Source organism: Triplophysa rosa, linkage group LG9 (assembly GCF_024868665.1).
Source record: "Triplophysa rosa linkage group LG9, Trosa_1v2, whole genome shotgun sequence".
In the NCBI taxonomy this organism is placed as follows: Eukaryota; Metazoa; Chordata; class Actinopteri; order Cypriniformes; family Nemacheilidae; genus Triplophysa; species Triplophysa rosa.
In genome coordinates, this window is record NC_079898.1 from 1,509,902 (window position 1) to 1,531,003 (window position 21,102).

The 21,102-nt window shown below is 38.6% G+C and overlaps 2 protein-coding genes across 2 annotated transcripts in view; one reads left to right on the top strand and one right to left on the bottom strand.

The window, feature by feature from the left end:
• The window catches only part of slc30a6 (solute carrier family 30 member 6), a 75,716-nt gene extending 60,872 nt beyond the window's left edge, over positions 1 to 14,844 (bottom strand). The window contains exons 1-2 of the mRNA XM_057342860.1: positions 14,618 to 14,844; positions 14,400 to 14,446 (exon numbers count right to left, since the gene is read on the bottom strand). Coding sequence (XP_057198843.1) covers positions 14,400 to 14,446; positions 14,618 to 14,801 — 231 coding nt within the window. The 5' untranslated portion in view covers positions 14,802 to 14,844. The remainder of the gene's footprint in view (positions 1 to 14,399; positions 14,447 to 14,617) is intronic.
• A 188-nt stretch (positions 14,845 to 15,032) lies between these two features.
• On the top strand, positions 15,033 to 18,970 carry mpc1 (mitochondrial pyruvate carrier 1). Its single transcript, XM_057342876.1, has 4 exons — positions 15,033 to 15,265; positions 18,282 to 18,378; positions 18,456 to 18,588; positions 18,715 to 18,970. Exons 1-4 carry the CDS (start codon positions 15,191 to 15,193, stop codon positions 18,737 to 18,739), a joined length of 330 nt encoding a protein of 109 aa, XP_057198859.1. The 5' UTR covers positions 15,033 to 15,190; the 3' UTR covers positions 18,740 to 18,970.
• Positions 18,971 to 21,102: the final 2,132 nt, after the last annotated feature.

The window sequence follows — 21,102 nt, forward strand, 5'->3', positions numbered from 1 at the left end:
TCCTCCTGAAGAGAGATGAAATTAAAAGCTATTGTATCATGTATACTTGCTTGCCTTTGGTATGTCATAGAATAAAGCAAAGAAGCTCTGGAAAGAGATAAATTATTGCTTATTATACAAAGATATTCTAAAATGGCCTGGACACATTTGTTGGTACCCCATAGAAAAGATAACACATAATTGGATTATAGTGATATTTCAAACTAATTAGTTTCTTTAATTATTATCACACATGTATCCAATCTTTAAACAGAGAAAAGTAGTCACTGTGCTGTTTGGTATCATTGTGTGCACCACACTGAACATGGACCAGAGAATGCAAAGGATAGAGTTGTCTGAGGAGCTCAAAAAGAAAATAATAGACAAGCATGGTAAAGGTAAAGGCTACTAGACCATCTCCAAGCAGCTCCATGTTCCTGTGACAACAGTTGCAAATATTATTAAGAAGTTTAAGGTAGGGCTGCAGCTATCGATTCTTTTACTAATCGAGTATTCTACAGATTTTCCCATCGATTAATCGGGTATTCGGATAATAAGTACTTTTTCTTTATTAAAAAGCAATACTAAATATACAAGAGAAAATAAGACAGGTCTCTTAAAATGAGTAAAACAACTAATTTGTTTCCTTTTTAGAACAATTAGTTTTTATTGCTGAAATAGCATACATTAATATCTGTGAAAACTAAACCCATTTAGTACATTCCATTGCCATATTAAATTCAAAATGCAATATAATACAAATATATAAATAAGAAACATGAATAAAAATGGAAATAATAATTTCAAACAATAGCCTATGACTTTTATTTTGGCAGGTTGTCAGAAGACCCTTATTTTTTAGTATGTCTGTTTCTTCACTCAAACAATAACATGTTTGTGAAATAAACTCTCAGCGCAACTCTGGAGGTGAAGTTCATGTCCTCATTCAGCGCAGACGCAGACAAATTCATGAGCATCACGCGTGTAGCACGTTAAACTGTGCAGTTCATTCACTCAGACACGCAGACCAGACAGATGACATGTGTAAATAACAGGATTCGGTGTCCACTAGTCCGCATCTAGTTTGATGGACTCAATGCAGCCGGAAAACAAGTTTCACTCGTAAAATAGACTAAAACTAAGTAAAATATCAGTTCACCATTTCAATAAGATATTAGGGCTGTGACGGTGGCAGTTTTTTACCACCGCGGTGGTAATAGACAAATCGACCGCGGTGGTGCGGTGGTTGAGAAATATATATTATTTATATAAATAATATTTATATTATTATATTTGCGTGTAGCAACCACATGACGAGTGGAAGAGAAATATAGACCTTATTTAAATACTTGAAATTGTTAAATAATTGAAATATGATATCTGAAATAAATGAGGATGAAACATCCGTCAATGTTTAACGCGCAAATCCATCAGTGAAACGGCACACTACAGCATATAAAACATTTAAATAAACATCAGTAAATAATGAAAACTTAAATGATATAAGAAAGCTAAATACTAAATAAAAAAGCTCTTGTTGCAGTAACTTCAGTCAGTGGCGTATTAACCCTTACAGTCCTTAACAATTCCATTTGAAACAAACTGTTTAAACCTACATTGGCTTTCCTATTCAGATTGCCATAAAAACTTTACTTTTTCCGACTCGTTGATGTGAAACTTACTTGTTGACATTGTCCAGATTAAAATGTGTACAGCTGCACTAAATGCGCGTTCAGAAGATGTGCACAGGAGCGCAAATGAATAGATGTCTCTCCGCAACCGCGGCAAAACCTGCGCGCGCTCCGACACTAAGCAAGCGGGTCATAGCCAGTTTTGATTTTACGTATCTGTTCATTTCACAACAAGATCCATTGCAAAACCCGCAGAATAACCTGGGTTTTGCCGTGCAGGCCTGCGCTCGAACGCACCAACGGAAACGTATGCCAATAATTTCTGTTAATTTAAAATCTTTTAAATAAAACCATCCACAACTGAAAGGCTACAACTAGCAATCGTTATCGCAACTCTCATATTTATTACACCTATATTTGTCAGAGTGACGTGCACTACCGCCGGTGGCAGTTCACCGTCATGGCACTTTACCACCGCGGTGGTGCGGTTGTTACGGCAACCGTCACAGCCCTATAATCTATCAGTTATTTATCAGCATGAGAAACACGTGTGAGCGTGTGAACATACTAAAATGCGTGTGTCTCACGGTGAATGCATGAGACTGTAACATGAATAGAGTTTAGCGGGCTGTGCGTCAGTAATAACGGTCCGTGGGGAAACGCAGTGCTCCGTGTGTACTGTAGTTAAATGGATTAAACGAGGCTTCGAGGCAGCAAAAATTGCCTCGATGATTTTTTGTATTCGAATAACTCGAGTTACTCGAGGAATCGTTTCAGTCCTAGTTTAAGGTCCATGGAATTGTAGCCAACCTCCTTGGGCGCGGCCATAAGAGGAAAGTCGACCCCAGATTGAACAGAAGGATACTGCGAATGGTAGGAAAAGAACCAAGCATAACTGCCGAAAAGATACAAGCTGAACTCCAAGGTGAAGGTACGTCAGTTTCTGATCGCACCCTCCGTCGCTTTTTGAGCATGGAAGACTCCACTTTTGAAAGCAAACATAAAAAAGCCAGACTGGAATTTGCTAAAATTCATATTGACAAGCCACAATCCTTCTGTGAGAATGTCCTTTGGACAGATGAGTCAAAACTGGAGCTTTTTGGCAAGTCACATCAGCTCTATGTTCACAGACGAAAAAATCAAGCTTTCAAAGAAGTGAACACCATACCTACAGTGAAACATGGAGGAGGCTCGGTTATGTTTTGGGGCTGCTTTGCTGCATCTGGCACAGGGTGCCTTGAATCTGTGCAGGGCACAATGAAATCTCAAGACTATCAAGGTATTCTGGAGCGAAACGCACTGCCCAGTGTCAGAAAGCTCTGTCTCAGTCACAGGTCATGGGTCCTCCAACAGGATAATGACCCAAATCACACAGCTAAAATCACCCAAGAATGGATAAGAACAAAACATTGGACTATTCTGAAGTGGCCTTCTATGAGTCCTGATCTGAATCCTATGGAAAGAGCTGAAACTTGCAGTCTGGAGGAGGCACCTATCAAACCTGAGACAGCTGGAGCAGTTTGCTCAGGAAGAGTGGGCCAAACTACCTGTACTCTCATTGAGAGCTACAGAAAACCTTTGCTTGCAGTGATTGCCTCTAAAGGTTGTGCAACAAAATATTAGGTTAGGGGTCCCATCGTTTTTGTCCATGACATTTTCATTTGTTTTATTATTTACAATATTACGTTAAATCAAAAATCAAAAGCAAAGTCTGATTTCTATTAAATACGGATATAAACAATGGTGGAAGCCAATTACTTTTGTCTGTTTCAAGTTATTTCAGAGAAAATTGTGCTTTATTCGTTTTTTGTGGAGGGGTACCAACACATTTGAGCACGTCTGTACATACATTGTTATTTTGGTTTGTTGTATATATTTACTATATTCTTCTCTAGGTCTTTAGAATATACCAGATTAACATTTCACTGCAAATTGTACATGCTTACAAAGTATACAGTGGCTTGCAAAAGTATTCAACACCCTTCATTTTATTCACATTTTGTTATGCTGCTGCCTTATCTTAAACTACTTTAAATGATTATTTTTTTACATTAATCTACACTCCATGCACAATAATGACAAAACAAAAAACTGATTTTTGACAGCTTTGCAAATTTTAAAAAAATAAAAAACAAAAATAAGTACATTGCATAAGTATTCACACCCTTAACTCAGAAAATGGTTAAAGCACCTTTACAGACTCAAATCTTTTTGGGTATGATGTGAAAAGCTTTACACATCTGCATTTGGCAATTTTCTGTCATTCTTCTCCTCAGATCCTCTCAAACTCTGTCAGGTTGGATGGAGATAATCAGTAGACAAACATTTTCAGGTTTCTACATAGAATGTTCAGTTGGGTTCAAGCACTAGCTGGGCCACTCAAGGACATAGACAGAGTTGTCCATAAGCCACTCTTGCTTTGTTTTAGTTGTGTGCTTAGGATCATTGTCATGTTGGAGAATGAACCTTCTGCCCTGTCCGAGGTTCTGAATGTTCTGGGCTAGGTTTTCATGATCATTATCTCCGTATTTTGTGTACAGTCCCTGAAGCTAAAAAACACCCCCACATCATGATGCTGTTTCCAGTGCTTGTTTTTCTCCAGACATGACGCATGAATCTGAGATTCATCAGACCAGAATATCTTGTTTCTGACAGTTTGAAAGATTCGTTGAAGTATGTTTTTGCATATTTCAAGTTTCCATGTGTCTTCACTGAGCAAAGGCTTGAGTCTGGCCACTAAGCCATAAAGCCCAGATTGGTGGAGTGTTGCAGTGATGTTTGTCCTTCTGTAAGTTTCTCCCATCTCCATATATGATCATGGAGCTCAAACAGAGTAATCATCAGCTTCTTGGTCACCGCTCTAACCAAGACCCTTCTCCATCGATGGCTCAGTTTGGACAGGAGGTCAGCTCAAGTAAGAGATCTGGTGGTTCCAAACCTCTTTCATTGAGGATAAATGGAGGCTACATGCTTCTGTGAACCTTCAATACAGCAGATTTTTTTCAGAAGTCTTCCCCAGATCTGTGCCTTGATACAATCCTGCCTCAAAGCTCTACTGGCAGTTCTTTTGACCTCATGTCTTGGTTTTTACTTTGATATGCATTTTCAGCTGTTGCACCCTTTATAGAGAGGTATGTGCCGCTCCAAATCATACTTATTCAATTGAATTTGGCACAGGTTAACTCCACTCGAAGTGTATAAACATTAACAATCAAAACTAATGCTTCTGAGCAAAATTTCAAGTGTCCCAGAAAAGGGTGTGAATACTTATGCAATGTACTTATTTTTGTTTTTTATTTTTAATAAATTTGCAAAGCTGTCAAAAATCAGTTTTTTGTTTTGTCATTATTGTGCATGGAGTGTAGATTAATGTAAAAAAAATCATTTAAAGTAGTTTAAGATAAGGTAGCAGCATAACAAAATGTGAATAAAATGAAGGGGGTTGAATACTTTTGCAAGCCACTGTATGTGACAATTAAAATCTTGAATCTTGTAAGACAATGAATGAAGGAACAAATCTTTATTGTCATTGTCTGCATGCAGTGGTACCAGCCAACAAAATGGGGCTAGCAGCTCTTTAAAAACATGAATAAAAGTAAAAGCTAGTAGAATAAATAATAACAATACTGACCATATAAACAGTATAAGCAGAGAGGTGCAGCAACAGATGCGAGTTATAGATGGTTTTACCAGCAACAACATATACAAACGTTACTGCACACATGCACGCTTTTTTCACTATCGCGAACGGACAGAGGGGGAACCAACCAGAATGTGACATGACCCATTCAACAAATTGTTTATTTAGTACAATCAATATTTAATAAAACATTAATTTAAATGAAATATAAATGTATATATTACTAGTCATTAGTCAGACAGATAAGCAAACACAGATCAGAAGTTGGTTGACCGCAGGTTTTATAGTCTCCGCCTCATACTTGGAGTGCACTACACACATTTCAGGCTTACAGGGGCTTATGATTTATGCGATGCACAGAATCTGGCATATTTACAACTTCTTAAGCAGAAAGTAGTGCTGAACAGCTAATAAAATTAAACTATATCGACTATATCTATAAACTATATCTATAAATTCAACTAACTTCAAATATACAGTGAGGGAAATTATTATTTGATCCCCTGCTGATTTTGTAAATTTGCCTACTTACAAAGAAATGGAGGGTCTATCAGTTTCAGGGTAGGTTTATTTTAACTGATATACAAAATATGGGGAAAAAATGTTATATAAAGGTTATAAATTGATTTGCATTTCAGTCAGTGAAATACGTATTTGATCCCTGAGCAAAACATAACTTTGTACTTGGTGGAGAAACCCTTGTTGGCAAGCACAGAGGTAAAACATTTCTGATAGTTGGTCAACAGGGCCCGTATTCATGAAAAATCTTAGCACAAAGAGTTGCTCCTAGTGACAAAATTCTAAGAAAATTCTTAGAAATGTGGGCGTTTCCCCTCAGAATTACAGAAAAGATCCTAGTAAAGAAGAAAGTAATTCATAAAGCATCTTAACCCTTAAAAGAGCTCTTAAGGTCCCAAATTTTAGGAGTAGCGAGGAGGACTTTTAAGAGACTTAAGAGTTTCTTTAGCAGCAGAGAAAATGGACGAAACACGAAAAGTGAGAAGAAATGTGTTGCAATGCATGACAATTTCTATATTACTTTTAAGGTTTATCAGATTTTTTATTTTTATTGTTTTTTGTGTGTGTGTTCAACTTTTGATTATCTTGATTTTGGTTTTCTTGTATAGCTGCTTTGATGCAATGCAAATTGTAAAAAGCGCTATAAAATAAAATTACATTGAATTGAATGACAGTGAGTTAATAAGACACAACACATTAGATCGTGCAGGGTTCATGTTTGTGACCGATCCTATTAGAGACACACTAACATCTCCAAAACAGCGCAGAAATGCCATAGTGCCAGAAATAGAAGAAATCACTACAATTTAGCAACTGGAGAAATGCAGCTATGCAGCAGAGATGATTTGGTTCTGTTACAACCTTCTAATAGTGATCACACAAACAATTACAGCACTTACAGAAACGTATTGTGCCACTGTTCATTTTCTATCAAATATGTTGACATTAACAGAATGGTAATAAAAAATAAAGAAAGAATATATATATTTATATATATAGTAATGATGGGCGATATTATATCGTTTGCAATATACCGGTAGAAATTCCCCACACGATAGGAATTAGTCTTCCTGCGATATAAACGATAAATTCTAGTTGATGACGTATTTCTTTGTGAGACCCATTCACAGCTCATATGTGAAGCGAAAACGGGTATAGCGGAGGGCTGAAGTGAAGCTGAGAAAGAGTTTGCACTAAAAGACGAGCTCTAAATCTCGTTTAGGTTGGCACTGTAGATGCATCCGAGTTAATGTTTAGTTTCACTTACGTTTTATTTAATTCGTTGAAGTATTCGTTGATAGTCATAATACGTTACACCACAACATTTAATTTGGCTAAAAGTATTTATTTAAATATTCGTTAGATGTTATGGGCGCGTGCGCAAATTGTTTAATACGATTTCTTGCCTATATACAGGATGAACGGAGCGTCCCGTGCTCAGCTCGCGCCCACATGTGCTTTCATAGCGACACAGCGTGCACAGCACTGCTGCCTGTTTACATACAGTACAAATGCGAGTTTGTATTACGTTATTTTAAATACGTTTATGAGCGTATAAAAGCATGGATTATTTAATTAGATTTCTTTTATCCGCATTTTTCTGTTCTCTTTCTGTAGCGCGAGTCATAGACAATTCAAGAGAGAGTGATTGACAGCATGATGCGATCGATCGTTTCCACTCAACAATAGTCAACTCAACTTTATTTATATAGCGCTTTTTACAATTTTCATTGTTACAAAGCAGCTGTACATAAGACATATTGACTATAAGCAAACCAATTAAAGTTGTAACTGCAAAAACAAGAAAAAGGTGAAAACAAAGAAGACAGACATACCCACATACAACACACTCCACACACACAATATGCACACATACTAACACACAGACGCGCACGCACACACACACACACGTACACAGACAAGTACGCGCACACACAGTGATAGCACACATTTAAGATAAAGGAGAGAGAAGCACAGGTCAAATATAACAGACTATACATTTCTATATGCAATATTAATTAAGTAAAACTTTAAAATTCTAAAGCAGCCCCCCTGGCCAGGCAGATGCAAAACAGTATGCAAACGGTGGCGAGGAACCCAAAACTCTAATCGAGAAAAAAAACCTCAGGAGAACCCAGGCCCAACCAGGGGATTCCAGTTCCCCTCTGGCAAAAGCTGCTGCCTCTGCACAAGCTCCAGAGAACTTGCACAACAAGGCTAAATAAAATAAATAAACTTAATAATAAAATAAATTATAGTTTAAGATTATCATTAATAATCTAATAGCATTTGAAATTTTGTGGTGAAGACATGTCAAGAGACCGCGTCCTTCTTTATCCAGCTCTATCATCTCAGCTCTTGTCAGGTCCCCACTTCCCATTCTCCGCTCTACCATCAGGTCAGGCCATGAACTGCATCCTGCTCGCTGTGGTAACCTTGGAACAATGAGACAAGACTGGCTGAGAGTAGAGTACTGTTCTGTACTCTTTGATGCAACAAGTACATCAGTTGTGTTTTTGGTTCCGGTTGATCTAACTAATGCAGCCTAAACCCTCTGAAGATTTATATTATGGAAGAGTAGTGTATGCAAGATTAAAAAGATGCGTCTTTAGTCTAGATTTAAACTGACAGAGTGTGTCTGCCTCCCGGACAGTGCAGGGAAGACTATTCCAAAGTTTAGGCGCTAGATAGGAAAAGGATCTACCACCTGCACTTGATTTTGAAATTCTAGGTATTACCAACTGACAGGACGCCTGAGAGCGTAATGCACGTGAAGGACTGTAATACAAAAGGAGTTCATTCAAGTACTGAGGAGCTAAACCATGTAAGGCTTTATAGGTAATAAGCAAGATTTTAAAGTTAACGCGATGCTTTATAGGTAACCAGTGCAAGGTTGACAGAACCGGGCTAATATGTTCATACTTTTTTGTACGTGTAAGAACTCGAGCTGCCGCGTTTTGGACCAATTGGAGTTTTTGTAATAAGCCTGCAGGGCAACCACCTAACAGTGCATTACAGTAATCTAGTCTTGATGTCATGAATGCATGAATTAACTTCTCTGCATCTGAGATTGACAGCATATGACGTAGTTTAGATATATTCTTAAGATGGAAAAACGCAATTTTACAGGTGTTGGCGACGTGGCTCTCAAATGACAGATTACTATCGAATAGAACGCCAAGATTCTTTGCTGACGACGAGGGTTTTATGGAACATCCGTCAATAGTTAAACAGTATTCTTGGTTGTTACTTATAGCAGTTTTCGGTCCAATAAGTAACACTTCCGTTTTGTCCGAGTTCAGTAATAAAAAGTTGTTACTCATCCAGTTTTTTATATCGACTATGCATTCCATTATTCGCTGGAACTGCTGTGTTTCATGAGGCTTTGAGGAAATATAAAGTTGAGTATCATCAGCATAACAGTGAAAGCTAACTCCGTGTCGCTTTATTATATCTCCTAGAGGTAGCATGTGTAATGTGAAGAGCAGAGGCCCTAAGACTGAGCCCTGTGGTACACCGTACTGGACTTTTTGCGTGAAACCTCATTGTTTATTGCTACAAATTGAAAACGGTCAGATAAATAAGATTTAAACCATTTCAAAGCTATTCCTTTAATGCCGAAGTAATTTTCGAGTCTATGTAGGAGTGTGCTGTGGTCAATGGTGTCGAATGCAGCACTAAGGTCTAGCACAGTGGTCACCAACCCTGTTCCTGGAGATCGACCGTCCTGCAGACTGCAGCTCCAACCCTGCTTCAGCACACCTGTCTGTAATTATCAAGCAAACCTGAACACCTTGATTAGATAGTACAGGTGTGTTTGATTGGGGTTAGAGCTGAAATCTTCAGGACGGTCGATCTCCAGGAGCAGGGTTGGTGACCACTGGTCTAGCAGCACCAATAACGAGATACAACCTTGGTCAGACGCAAATAGCAGATCATTTGTAACTCTGATCAAAGCAGTCTCTGTACTGTGACATGCTCTAAATCCAGACTGGAATTCTTCATTGATGTCATTCCTTTGTTAATTATTCCTCCTTATGAAGGAGCATAATTGAGTTGAAACTACTTTTTCCAGAACTTTAGATATGAAAGGTAGATTCAATATAGGCCTGTAGTTCCCTAGTTCTCTAGGGTCGAGTTGGGGTTTTTTGACAAGGGGCCTTATAACAGCCACCTTATATGCTTTAGGCACATGTCCCAATGTCAGAGATGAGTTAATAATACCAAGAATAGGATCTATAATTTCTGGGAGCATCTCTTTCAGTAGATTTGTAGGTATAGGGTCTAGCATGCATGTTGTTGATTTAGATGATCTAATAATTTTAGACAGCTCATCTTGATCTACGGTATAAAATAATTGCATTTTCTCCTTAAGGGCGCTGTAGTTAGTTTGTTCAGCGGGTTTCACTTCTGATTGCATAGATCAATAGAATATATACAGTTTTAGGTATGACATGATGTGTTTATTGAGCTTTAGTTCATTTAACTCTTCTTTACTACAACTTTTTGAAGTCGAATCTCACTATAATATTTTATATTTGTCAAAAATACTGTAGGTATATTTTAGGAGCTGTTTGATTTGGGGTAAGTTTTACTGTTTTTCTGAGGGTCTAGACTACATGCAGCTACTATCACTTGACGCAAAAAACAGCGGTGGATGGCGTTATGGATATATCGTCATTTTTATCGTTATCGCAACAAATACCAGGAATTATCGTTATAGAGTTTTAGGGCCATATCGCCCATCTCTAATATATAGTGTGTGTGTGTGTGTGTGTGTGTGTGTGTGTGTGTGCGCGAGAGTACGGTGAAACAGAAAAAAAGACATGTGCAATTTCAAACTGACCCTATACTTAAAAGCTCTCTTTTTTCCTTCATGGTCAAACAACCAATCACAGTCTATAAAAGACTGTGTCATACGTAGCAACGGGGTCAGCCCCGCCTCCTCACTAAGATAAAAGTTTTTGTCTTTTCCTTGCTCAGAGTTGCTCTCAGATTGATCCTGAATCGTTTTTAAGCTAAGACTCCAATGTAGAAGTTTTTAAGCTAAATTAAGAGCTTTCTTAGAGGATTCTTAGAAGCTTTAAGAATACGGGCCCTGGTTTGCACATGTGTCAGGATACATTTAGTCCACTCCTCTGTCAATCTTTAAGGTTTCTTGGCAGTCGCTCAGTAAATTGGAGTTTTCGCCTCCTTCACAGATGTTCTATAGGACTAGGATCTAGAGACTGGCTAGGCCATTCAATGTGCTTCTCCTTAAGCCCCTCTTTGGTTGTCTTGGCAATATGTTTTGGGTCTTTGTGATGTTAAAGGCACATCCACGACCCATCTTCAGTGATCTAGTTAAGGGGAGGAGGTTCTCGTCCAAGATTTTACAGTACACTGGACCGTCTCTCAGACCCTCAATGTGGTGAAGTCATCCTGTATACCTGTAGCAGAGAAAAAGCCCTAAAGCATAATGTTTCCAACACTGTGCTTCTCTGTAAACACAGGAGTCAATTTTGGTCTCACAGCACTTTCTCCAAAGCCTTTTCTGAATCATTTTGATGTTCATTGTCAAACTTCAGACGAGCCAAGCGGGCCTTCTTGGGCATGAGGACCTTGTGGGTGCTTCAAGATTTCAATCTATTGTGGCATAGCGTGTTACCAATGGTTTGCTTGCTACTGTGGTCCCAACTGTCTTGAAATCATTAACAGGCTTCTTCCGTGTATTTCTGGGCTGATCTTTGACCTTTCTCATGATCATCTTTACTCCATTGGGGAAATCTTGCAGGGAGATCCAGACCAAGTTCATTTGATAGTTATTTAGTATTTCTTCTATTTCCAAATAATCGCACCAACAGTTGTCTCTCCTTCTCACCAAGCTTCTGTCTGTAGCCTATTCAAGGTTTGTGCAGGTCTACAATCTTGTCCCTGACATCCTTTAAAACCTATTTGGTCTGGACCATGGTGGTGGAGAGGTTGAAATGGAAGATACAGATTCTGTTGGCAGGCATGTTTTATATACATAACAAACTGACTTAGGAGTACTTTCTTAAAGTGACGACACTAATCTGCGGTCCATATAGGCAGATAACCAATCTGTGGAGCCAGAATTCTTGCTGGTCGGTAGGGGATCAAATACTTATTTCACTGACTGAAATGCAAATCAATTTATAACCTTTGTATAATTTTTTTCCCCAAATTTTTTGGTTGATATTCGGTTTCTCTCAGTTAAAATTAGGGATGGGTATCGTTAAGATTTTATCAATATCGAAACCGATACTGCTTATCGATTCCGGTACTTATCAATACTGTTATCGATACTACGCTCTATAATTTGATGCAAAAACATATGATATGAAAAGATGTTAAACATTTTAAGTTTCTTTATTACCGCTGAGTTTTAGAACTGCAGTTTACAAATGCTTCTGAGCAAAAAGAAAATGCCACATAACAAAATGTGTGTGTGTTCCTTAGCATGCCACTTAGCATGCGCATAGGAGCACATTAGTGTTGTCAAAAGTACCGGTACTTCGGGTCCAAGTCGGTACCTAAAAATAAAAAAGTTGTCGGTACCTAATTTTCACAAGACCCGGTAGTACCGACGTACCGGGTCAACCGGGTACTGATGCTCTGTCTGACAGGTTGTCAGTCGGAAACTTTTCATAGACGCAACAAGACGTGATGAGCGGATATGCGCGGCTCCGATCCACAAGAGACGCGCACAGAAATACTTCAGATTAAAGTCATATCACGAAGAAAACGAACAGAGTTTTGTGGTGAAACGAGGACGCATCCGGATTTAAGTTAACAAGTTCAAGCGGTAAGTTTCAAATTCTGTTCGCGTTTGCATTATGAATGTTGTATCATATGTTAAGTTAAAGGTTACGTCAAAATAAACATCCCTGTTTGCGTGTTAATTTGTTAGCGCCAATGCTAATCCAGTCAAGTGTCCTTATTAACCATTTAATGCTTTTATAACTGTAATGGAGTAAAATAAATGGGAGGACAGGATGGGGTTTACAGTACCTATTTTATTTAGGCCTATCATACTAACTGTATGACTAGCAATGTGTATGTCTTTGATGGATAACTCTATTAGGTTTAAAAAGCCACATTTAAACTAAAGAAAAATATATCTGTTGCATTTATTATTTTAATATACAGTTACCTTAATGCAAGTAATCTTGTGTAAATGCAGTATTAAAAACTGAGGTTTGTTGTAATATTGCATATGCATGTTTGTTCAGTCAGTTGCCTTACTGAAGTTTATTCTATTTGTCTTCTACAGCAGCAGACTGAGGAGGATGTTCATCAGCATGAAAGACCCCAGTGAGCACACAACCGTTTCAGCAACAATTAACTTATACTTCATGTATACAAAATGGCATTGCTTTCTATACATTTATATTAACAATGAGCTTTATTAATAAAATTGTGTTTCAATTAGCATGTACTGGTGTTTTGCTTTGGTACCGAAATTGGTACCGAGAACCGTGGAATTTTACTGGTATTGGTACCGACTACTGAAATGTTGGTACCGTGACAACACTAGAGCACATCATAATGTAATTCAACATATTTACTTTACATCACTATGGTTATTTGGTTGGTAGACCGTATTTCTTTTTTTCTTTCTGGTTTTAGGTTTACTTAAATTTAAGTACTATTTTCTAAACAAGTAAAGTAAAGTTTTTTTAATTATATGTACTATTTTTATAATTGTACTAGCACATTTTCTTCAATTTACTAAAGTAAGTAAATATACTCCGTGGCCGAATTATTAAAAACAATGTTATAACTTGTTCTCAAAAAAGGACTTTTATTTTGACGGGTTGCCGCAGAGGGGTGTTTGACGGAAGCTTCCTCGTTGTGAAACGCAGACGCTGAAAGCTCCACAAGCGCTACCATGCCACTCTTTCACTCGCAAACACGCAAAATAGATTACAAATACACCGCGGAAATCATATGGCCCGAGATATCACACATATGTCGAGCAAACTTCCTCTAATTCGCCATTTAACACCCGAATACACAGAGATAAAACAACGCAAGTATCGATAACAGTACCGTTTGTCATGAAGCTTATCGATACTCTGGTATCGACCCAATTATGTAGCGGTCCAAAAAAGTACCCATCCCTAGTTAAAATAAACCTACCATAAAAATGATAGACCCTTAATTTCTTTGTAAGCAGGCAAACTTATAAATATTTATTTCCCTCGCTGTATATATTTATATTGTATTTAAATATATACTTTTTTTACTTCTAAAATCACTCATACAGTAACTTTATACTCTACTGTTATTTTTTTATTTATGTTATTTGAAAAGCCGTATTCTCTCATAAAACATCTACTTTTGTTTGTTAACTGAAACTTTTACCTGTCATACTTAAACCGGTAATCCAGTTGTTCTTGTTGACTGTCACAAACGATATATTTACTTATAATACTCATGTGGAAGTTGATTGGTGAAGATGGCAAATAAATGATTATGGAGTAATACCAGCATACTAGTTATAGTGGGGAAAGACACACTGTCACATGTTCATGCAATCTGATGAAACATCACAAAGTCTTCATCATGAAAAGGCATCACGTGTTTAGAAGATGTGACAGATAAATAACAGTAATCTTCAGTCTTACCAGCACATAAGTGTCAACTTCACGTTTCTTCCTGTGGACTGGAGCATCTGCACATGACAAATAAATAAAACCACACATTTATATCTCACTGTATGTCTAAATGTAGTGCTGATATAGCCTCAAACACACGCTGTCAGACACTATGGAGGCTCTGGTAAGACCGACCTCGTGAGTTGATCGTATAATGTTGTTGATCTGAGAAGTAAATAAAGACTTACCCGAGTCTTTAATGGTGATGACATCCAGCGTCATCATATCGCACGTGTGTGAGGGAGAGATCTTCCTCTCGCTGACTCCTGAGGGCACTACATCGGGTGTACTGCTGTAATAATCACACATGTGAACCTGGTATGCCTTATTGTGAGCCATTATCACAGACGTGGACGAGCCGTCCAGCGCCATGCTAACTGCCGTGCCCGTGAGCGTCACTTCCGCCGCCAAATATCTGCGCCCATCAAACAAACTCACAAAAATGTGCATCGCAAATAACAAAAATGTCAGTAATACGTGGACGAAGTTGAAGGACATCTGATAATGGATTTCGGTTTTTACGATAAAGATAGGCGCTTTTTACTTTAAGAACTTTTAATTTTACGTCTGGGAAAATATTTACACCGGAAATGACGCGCCCAACAGTCGCTCGCCTGTGCGTCACTGGCTGCCCTCTGTCCTCTGTTACACAGCGAAGAGCCGCTGCATGGAAGAGAAATACAGAGAGAGAGAGAGAAACAGAGGGACATTCATCAAAATTACTTAAACATCGTTGTTATATTGTTTTCGCGTAACTGAAGATGGCGGCAACTCTGGCTCGTAAAGCTGTGGATCAGCTCCGCAGTAAAGAGTTCAGAGATTATCTCACGAGGTCAGTCTTAATGTTTATCATTATTATCAATAACTTAATTGACTATAATCGTGTGATATGGCACTCACATTACACACACACACAGACAGACAGACACAGACTCGTGCATTAGTTTATATATCGTGAGAATTTGGGATAGATTTGTGTCTCAAGGACACGAGCTGCTGTACCGTCTATGACCTGCACGCGGCATCATCGTCATCATCATCATGTCTCATGAACAATAACAATTTCAGTGTAAACACACTTCTCACGAGTGACTTTACCCTAAAGTTGTACTAAAATCTGCAAACACATTTTGTTCTGACAGCACTGGGGTTACTTAAAAGTTTGTCTCTCGTCTATTAGCAACAAACAGCTCAGGTGATTATTCTATAAACATCACTGAATATGAACATGTCCTCATGACCTCTTGCACTAAGCGCGCCAAAGTGCTTTAACCAAGTATTGAGTTAAGGGTATGTATACTTACGCAATGTAATTATTTCAGTTTTTTATTTTTAGTACATTTTCCAAGATGTCACAAATCAGTTTTTTTGTTTTCTCATCATGGTGTATGGAGTGTAGTTGCTACTTTGTGTTTAACCACTTTAAAACATTTTTTACATGAATCTTAACAAAATGTAAAAAAAAAATAAGGGGTATGAATAATTTTTCAAGCCACTGTATGTTTGACAGTATGTTGTTTTGTTCATCAGCTGTTAATAAATCGTTCTAAAGCGATCCTAACAATATAGTTCTCTGTATCTTTATCGTTATAGTTGTGAAGTGTAAACGTCACTATTCTCTTTCATTTACAACGATCTTTGTCCATAGTATGAATGATCTTTTACACAGAATAAAAGCGGCTCCGGTGCATGTTAGTTGAGTAGTTACCACGGCAAGTTACCATAGTGATGATGAACACCGCGTTAAACCAGTCCACATTCTTGAGCCTAAAAAACAGAGTTTGCTTAAACTCAACACAGACTTACCTGAGCAGAAACTGAAACCAGTGTCTGGTGTTACAGTATCTCACAGAAGTGAGTACACCCTCACATTTTTGTAAATATTTGATTATATCTATTCATGTGACAACACTGAAGAAATGACACTTTGCTACAATGTAAAGTAGTGAGTGTACAGCTTGTATAACAGTGTAAATTTGCTGTCCCCTCAAAATATCTCAACTAACAGCCATTAATGTCTAAACCGCTGGCAACAAAAGTGAGTGTACACCCCTGAGTGAAAATGTCCAAATTGGGCCCAATTAGCCATTTTCCCTCCCTGGTGTCATGTGATTCTTTATAGGGATGCAGCGAAACGAAGATTCTTGGCTGAAGCCGAACATGATGTGAAACACTTGGCCGAAGGCCGAATAATACCGAACACCGAACATGTTTTTTTGCATAAACTGAATAGTCAAAATGTGCTTTTTATAATTTGTCTTGCTTTTCAGTAAAATACAATACAACTTAATATAAAATTGAGCAAAACAAAGTAAATTCAAGCAAAAAATTGAGCCCTCTCCCTTCATGAATAGCCTATATTAATTAGGCCTATAACTGACTGCTAAAAGAATGATGTAAGTTACTCTGTACCCCTACAACAAAACACTTCATTAAAAACTGTCATTCCACATTAGGCCTATAAACTAAAAATACGAATAAACTAAAACTGTTGGATTATTATAGGCTACATTGCAAAATGATTTGAGGAAAAAAAAAATCCAATGCAAGTAATTCTGACTGATGCTGACTGACAACCATATCAGTTCACGTCTCTCCTCCAAACTCCGCCCACAAAAGCTGACTGTTCTCTCAGAAGGTGCACAGAACATACTTGGACAAGTTGTTTAGTACAGGGAACTGTGTGCACATGACCACTGTGTGATATCAAAGGATGTCGCGAGCGGCGGGGCTGCTGTTACCGACCGGTAAAGACGCTTTCATTCGGAAATTTACTTCCGTGCCGCAAGTCCTGTCTTTCTCTGACACTTTAAAATTGTCCACACACACGCACTGCCAAAATGTTTGCGGCAGTAATAAAGCGCACGCGTGTCTCGCTCTCTCTCTCTCTCTCTCTCGCTCTCTCTCTCTNTCTCTCTCTCTCTCTCTCTCTCTCTCTCTCTCTCTCTCTCTCTCTCTCTCTCTCTCTCTCTCTCTCTCTCTCTCTCTCTTTCTCTCTTTCTCTCTTTCTCTCTCTCTCTCTCTCTCTGCACTGGTTGCTGCTTGATCGTCTCACGAGTCATGTTCGGTAAAATTTATTCGGCCATTTCACACATTTGGGCGAACACTGAACTTGCGTTTTTGCGAACATTCGGTGCATCCTAATTCTTTAGTGTTACAAGGTCTCAGGTGTGAATGGGGAGCAGGTGTGTTAAATTTGGTGTTATCGCTCTCACTCTCTCCTACTGGTCACTGGAAGTTCAACATGGCACCTCATGTAAAAGCACTGTTCTAAAAGGCCTTTTTGTTTCAGTTGATTAACATTAGAACCAACAAAACATCTAGTCAAGTCAAGTTGAGCTTTACTGTCATGGTGCTACATGTGGGGACATACAGGGGAACGAAATGTCGTGCCTCACAGGACCGCAGTGCTACATAAATACAGCATACAACAGTGGAGTAAAACAAGAATAAACCTATACACAATCTAACCTACTAATTTACTGAATCAAATGTGTCATATTTCAATGAGACCAATCTACCTTTTTTATGTAACTGATCTAAAGTTATGTCCAGTCATGTCTGTCATGTAAGACTAGTCTAAGCAGTTTATGCAACCGTCTTCTTATGCTAGATGAGTTTTACATTACTGAATGAATAGTTTGATTTGGTAGTGATATTCAACATCTTGTTTGTAACATTGGTGATGTTTTTTTCTTTATCTTCTGGTCTTGTCTTCTTGTGGGAACAACCACCTCAGTACAGTAAGTTCTTCTGTTTATTTTCTGCTGAAATCAGAGCTTACTACCCACGTATTCAGATCGGAGGTTGTTTACACGGAGTGATTAGAGTTATCTTTGTTTCCTTTTCCAGCATTTCTGGGGTCCGGTGGCAAACTGGGGTCTGCCTATCGCTGCTATCAATGATATGAAAAAGAGTCCAGAAATCATCAGCGGCCGGATGACCTTTGGTAAGTGATGACAGCAGCTTGCACAATAGTCTTGTTGTGAGTGAAAGGTTAGTGAAGGTGTCTTGTTTTGTCAACAGCTCTCACCTGTTATTCACTGCTCTTCATGAGGTTTGCCTACAAGGTACAGCCCAGAAACTGGCTTCTGTTCGCCTGTCACTTGACCAATGAAACGGCACAGATTATTCAGGGCAGCAGACTCATCAAATACAAGTGAGAGCGTCTTCTGTCAGCTTTCCATGTTTGACACATTGACATATCAATGATCTTCGAATAATGAAAATATCAGTCCCCCGGTTCTTAAAATGTAATAATGTAATTACTCATTTTCTTCCTCAGCATGGAGAAGAAGATGGCCAAGTAGAACATCAGTGAACATGACATGTTTCGGCTACATCGGATACATTTAACACAAATAAATAATTTCCTTTTATGTAGATTATATTGATTTCATACAAATTATTATCACACAAATCTTCATCTGACAGATTCGGTGTCTGTTACACACATAGAGTAGTAACAGAGTTAACAAGAATGAACAGTTTTTAAGTAATTTAGAATTATTTGGTTTGTGAAAATAAAAAATGTAATTGTGCTCTTCCTGTGTTTCTTTAAAGAAAGTTACAGTTCAGTACACTAATTGATGAGTTGACAATGAATAATAGTAATGCAAGTAACAACATCTGTGCTGTTCCAACAAAACACAATCTGTCACCCAAAACAAGGCAATGAACGTAGATTCCACAAATGATGTTTTATTAACAAAGGTCGGGTGGAACACGTGCGATAACTAACCCGGCCGGTTTCCTATAACCAATCTCACCAATCATCCTTTTATCTTAGGAGAAAACCCCTACAAAGAGACGAGACGCCTTACCCTCATTCTCTCTACATTTTCGCAGCATCCCTCCTCCCAAACTCCTCACCATCAGCCTGTTTTTATCGCATTATAACGGGGGGAACGACCCAAGTCTGGGCACATACCGGGCCCGAGGCCCTCTCCCCGGACAAGGGGCGGGCGCTCCAAGTTCGGAGGAACTACCCAGCTCGGAGCCCTCTCCCCTGGACAGCACGCCAAATACTCATACTATCCGTCCCTTATCATGCGTACTTGTTATCTGCGAGGAGAACTCGTGAATGGTTTTTTTTCTGGTCACCTGGAGTTCACTGTCACTTTTTACCCAGACGTCCAATTACAGTAGAGGCAGACAACACATCGATTAACTGTTGCTAACAACAACTGGGTTCAGCATGAGCTTTCAAATAATAAAGTCGGGTTTGGGTAGTAAATTTATTGCATTTCTTTGGGTCTTCACAGGTCCGGCTCCTACTTTCAAGTATCGCACGGTTCTGGGTTGGTTCTGAGTAGCACATTCTTTTTGGGTTCAGCTTCAAAATTTTGGACCTGTGAAGACGTTCCCAAAGCAGGGGTAACGACCTGCCGGAGGGTCGCAAGATGATTTCAAGAAATATATATTTTTATTATTAGAAACCATACAAATAAAAAGCCATCAGCCTTTTGAATTTCCTTCCCCTCAATCGTGACCCCTGATGTGATAATGTCACATTAACAAGAACCGCATTCGGTTACGTGCATTTACAGCACCACTTTAAACAGCCCCAATTGTGCATGCAGATTATTTTTCAGGGATTAAGTTTAGGATATTCTTATTTGTCGAAATGAAACGTTGGGTAATATCGACCAAAGACGGTGCAGGGACCGGCGGAGGAGGGTGGAGAAGAGCCGCAGTCAGAAACACTATCGACCTCAGTTACGAAAAAAAAGCCTGCGGACATCCATCAGCACTCAAATCAGTTTGATGAAATTTGACCATCTGTAGTAATAGTTCATAGTTTATGTATAACAACAAGTAAAGTAATGAGTAAATTACTATAAAATAATATTATGTTAGACTGTTCTTTTGTGTTGTCATTATGCGCGTGTTTGGATAGACCTAATAAGTGCATATGTGCAGTTGCGTGTAACATTTGTATAACCACCTCCGTGGATAGTGGGAGTCTCAAGTCACTGGCACTGGCAAACTGAAAAATTTGGGAACTCCTGCTCTAAGTGCCAGGTGTTAGATGTAAGCAGATACAATGTAAATTCCTAACTGAGGTCCACCTGTAGCACGCAGACGGAGCAGGAGGATAGTTTCTCTCTCTAGTCCACAGCAGAGCTTTTCCCTTCTGTGTACAGTCAGTCTACCACAATGTAAAAACTTGTACTGCACAGGAAGCACAGAACTTTTCTTTGACTTTCTCCTTGTGTGAGGTAAGTTCCCCCAAAACCCGCCAAAGCACACTAAAGGCCCTAACCTTTGTCACTTACACTAGAGACAACGATTATTGACAAATTTGCTTTTAATGCAGATTAATTGCATGTTAATGTAATAAAGAATGAAAGATGAAGTGAAAATGTGATTGTTTCTGGCATGGCAGCAGTGCAATAAACTCGGTTCGCAATACCATGAAATGAAATATTACAAAGGAGTACAGTTATGACACAGTCCTCTTTTTTTCTTAAAATTTTCTGATGATTTTACTAGAGAACTTGGGAATGTACGCCATTTAATATTAGACAAAACAAATACATATAAAACATGAGATAAGTATGCCAACAGTCAAAATATAAAAGGTTGTTCAGGGCATGCGACAGTTCAACTTCCGCTTCATTATTAGATATGTTCATGTGTTGCTTTCTGATGGGAGCAATCATCCCTTAAC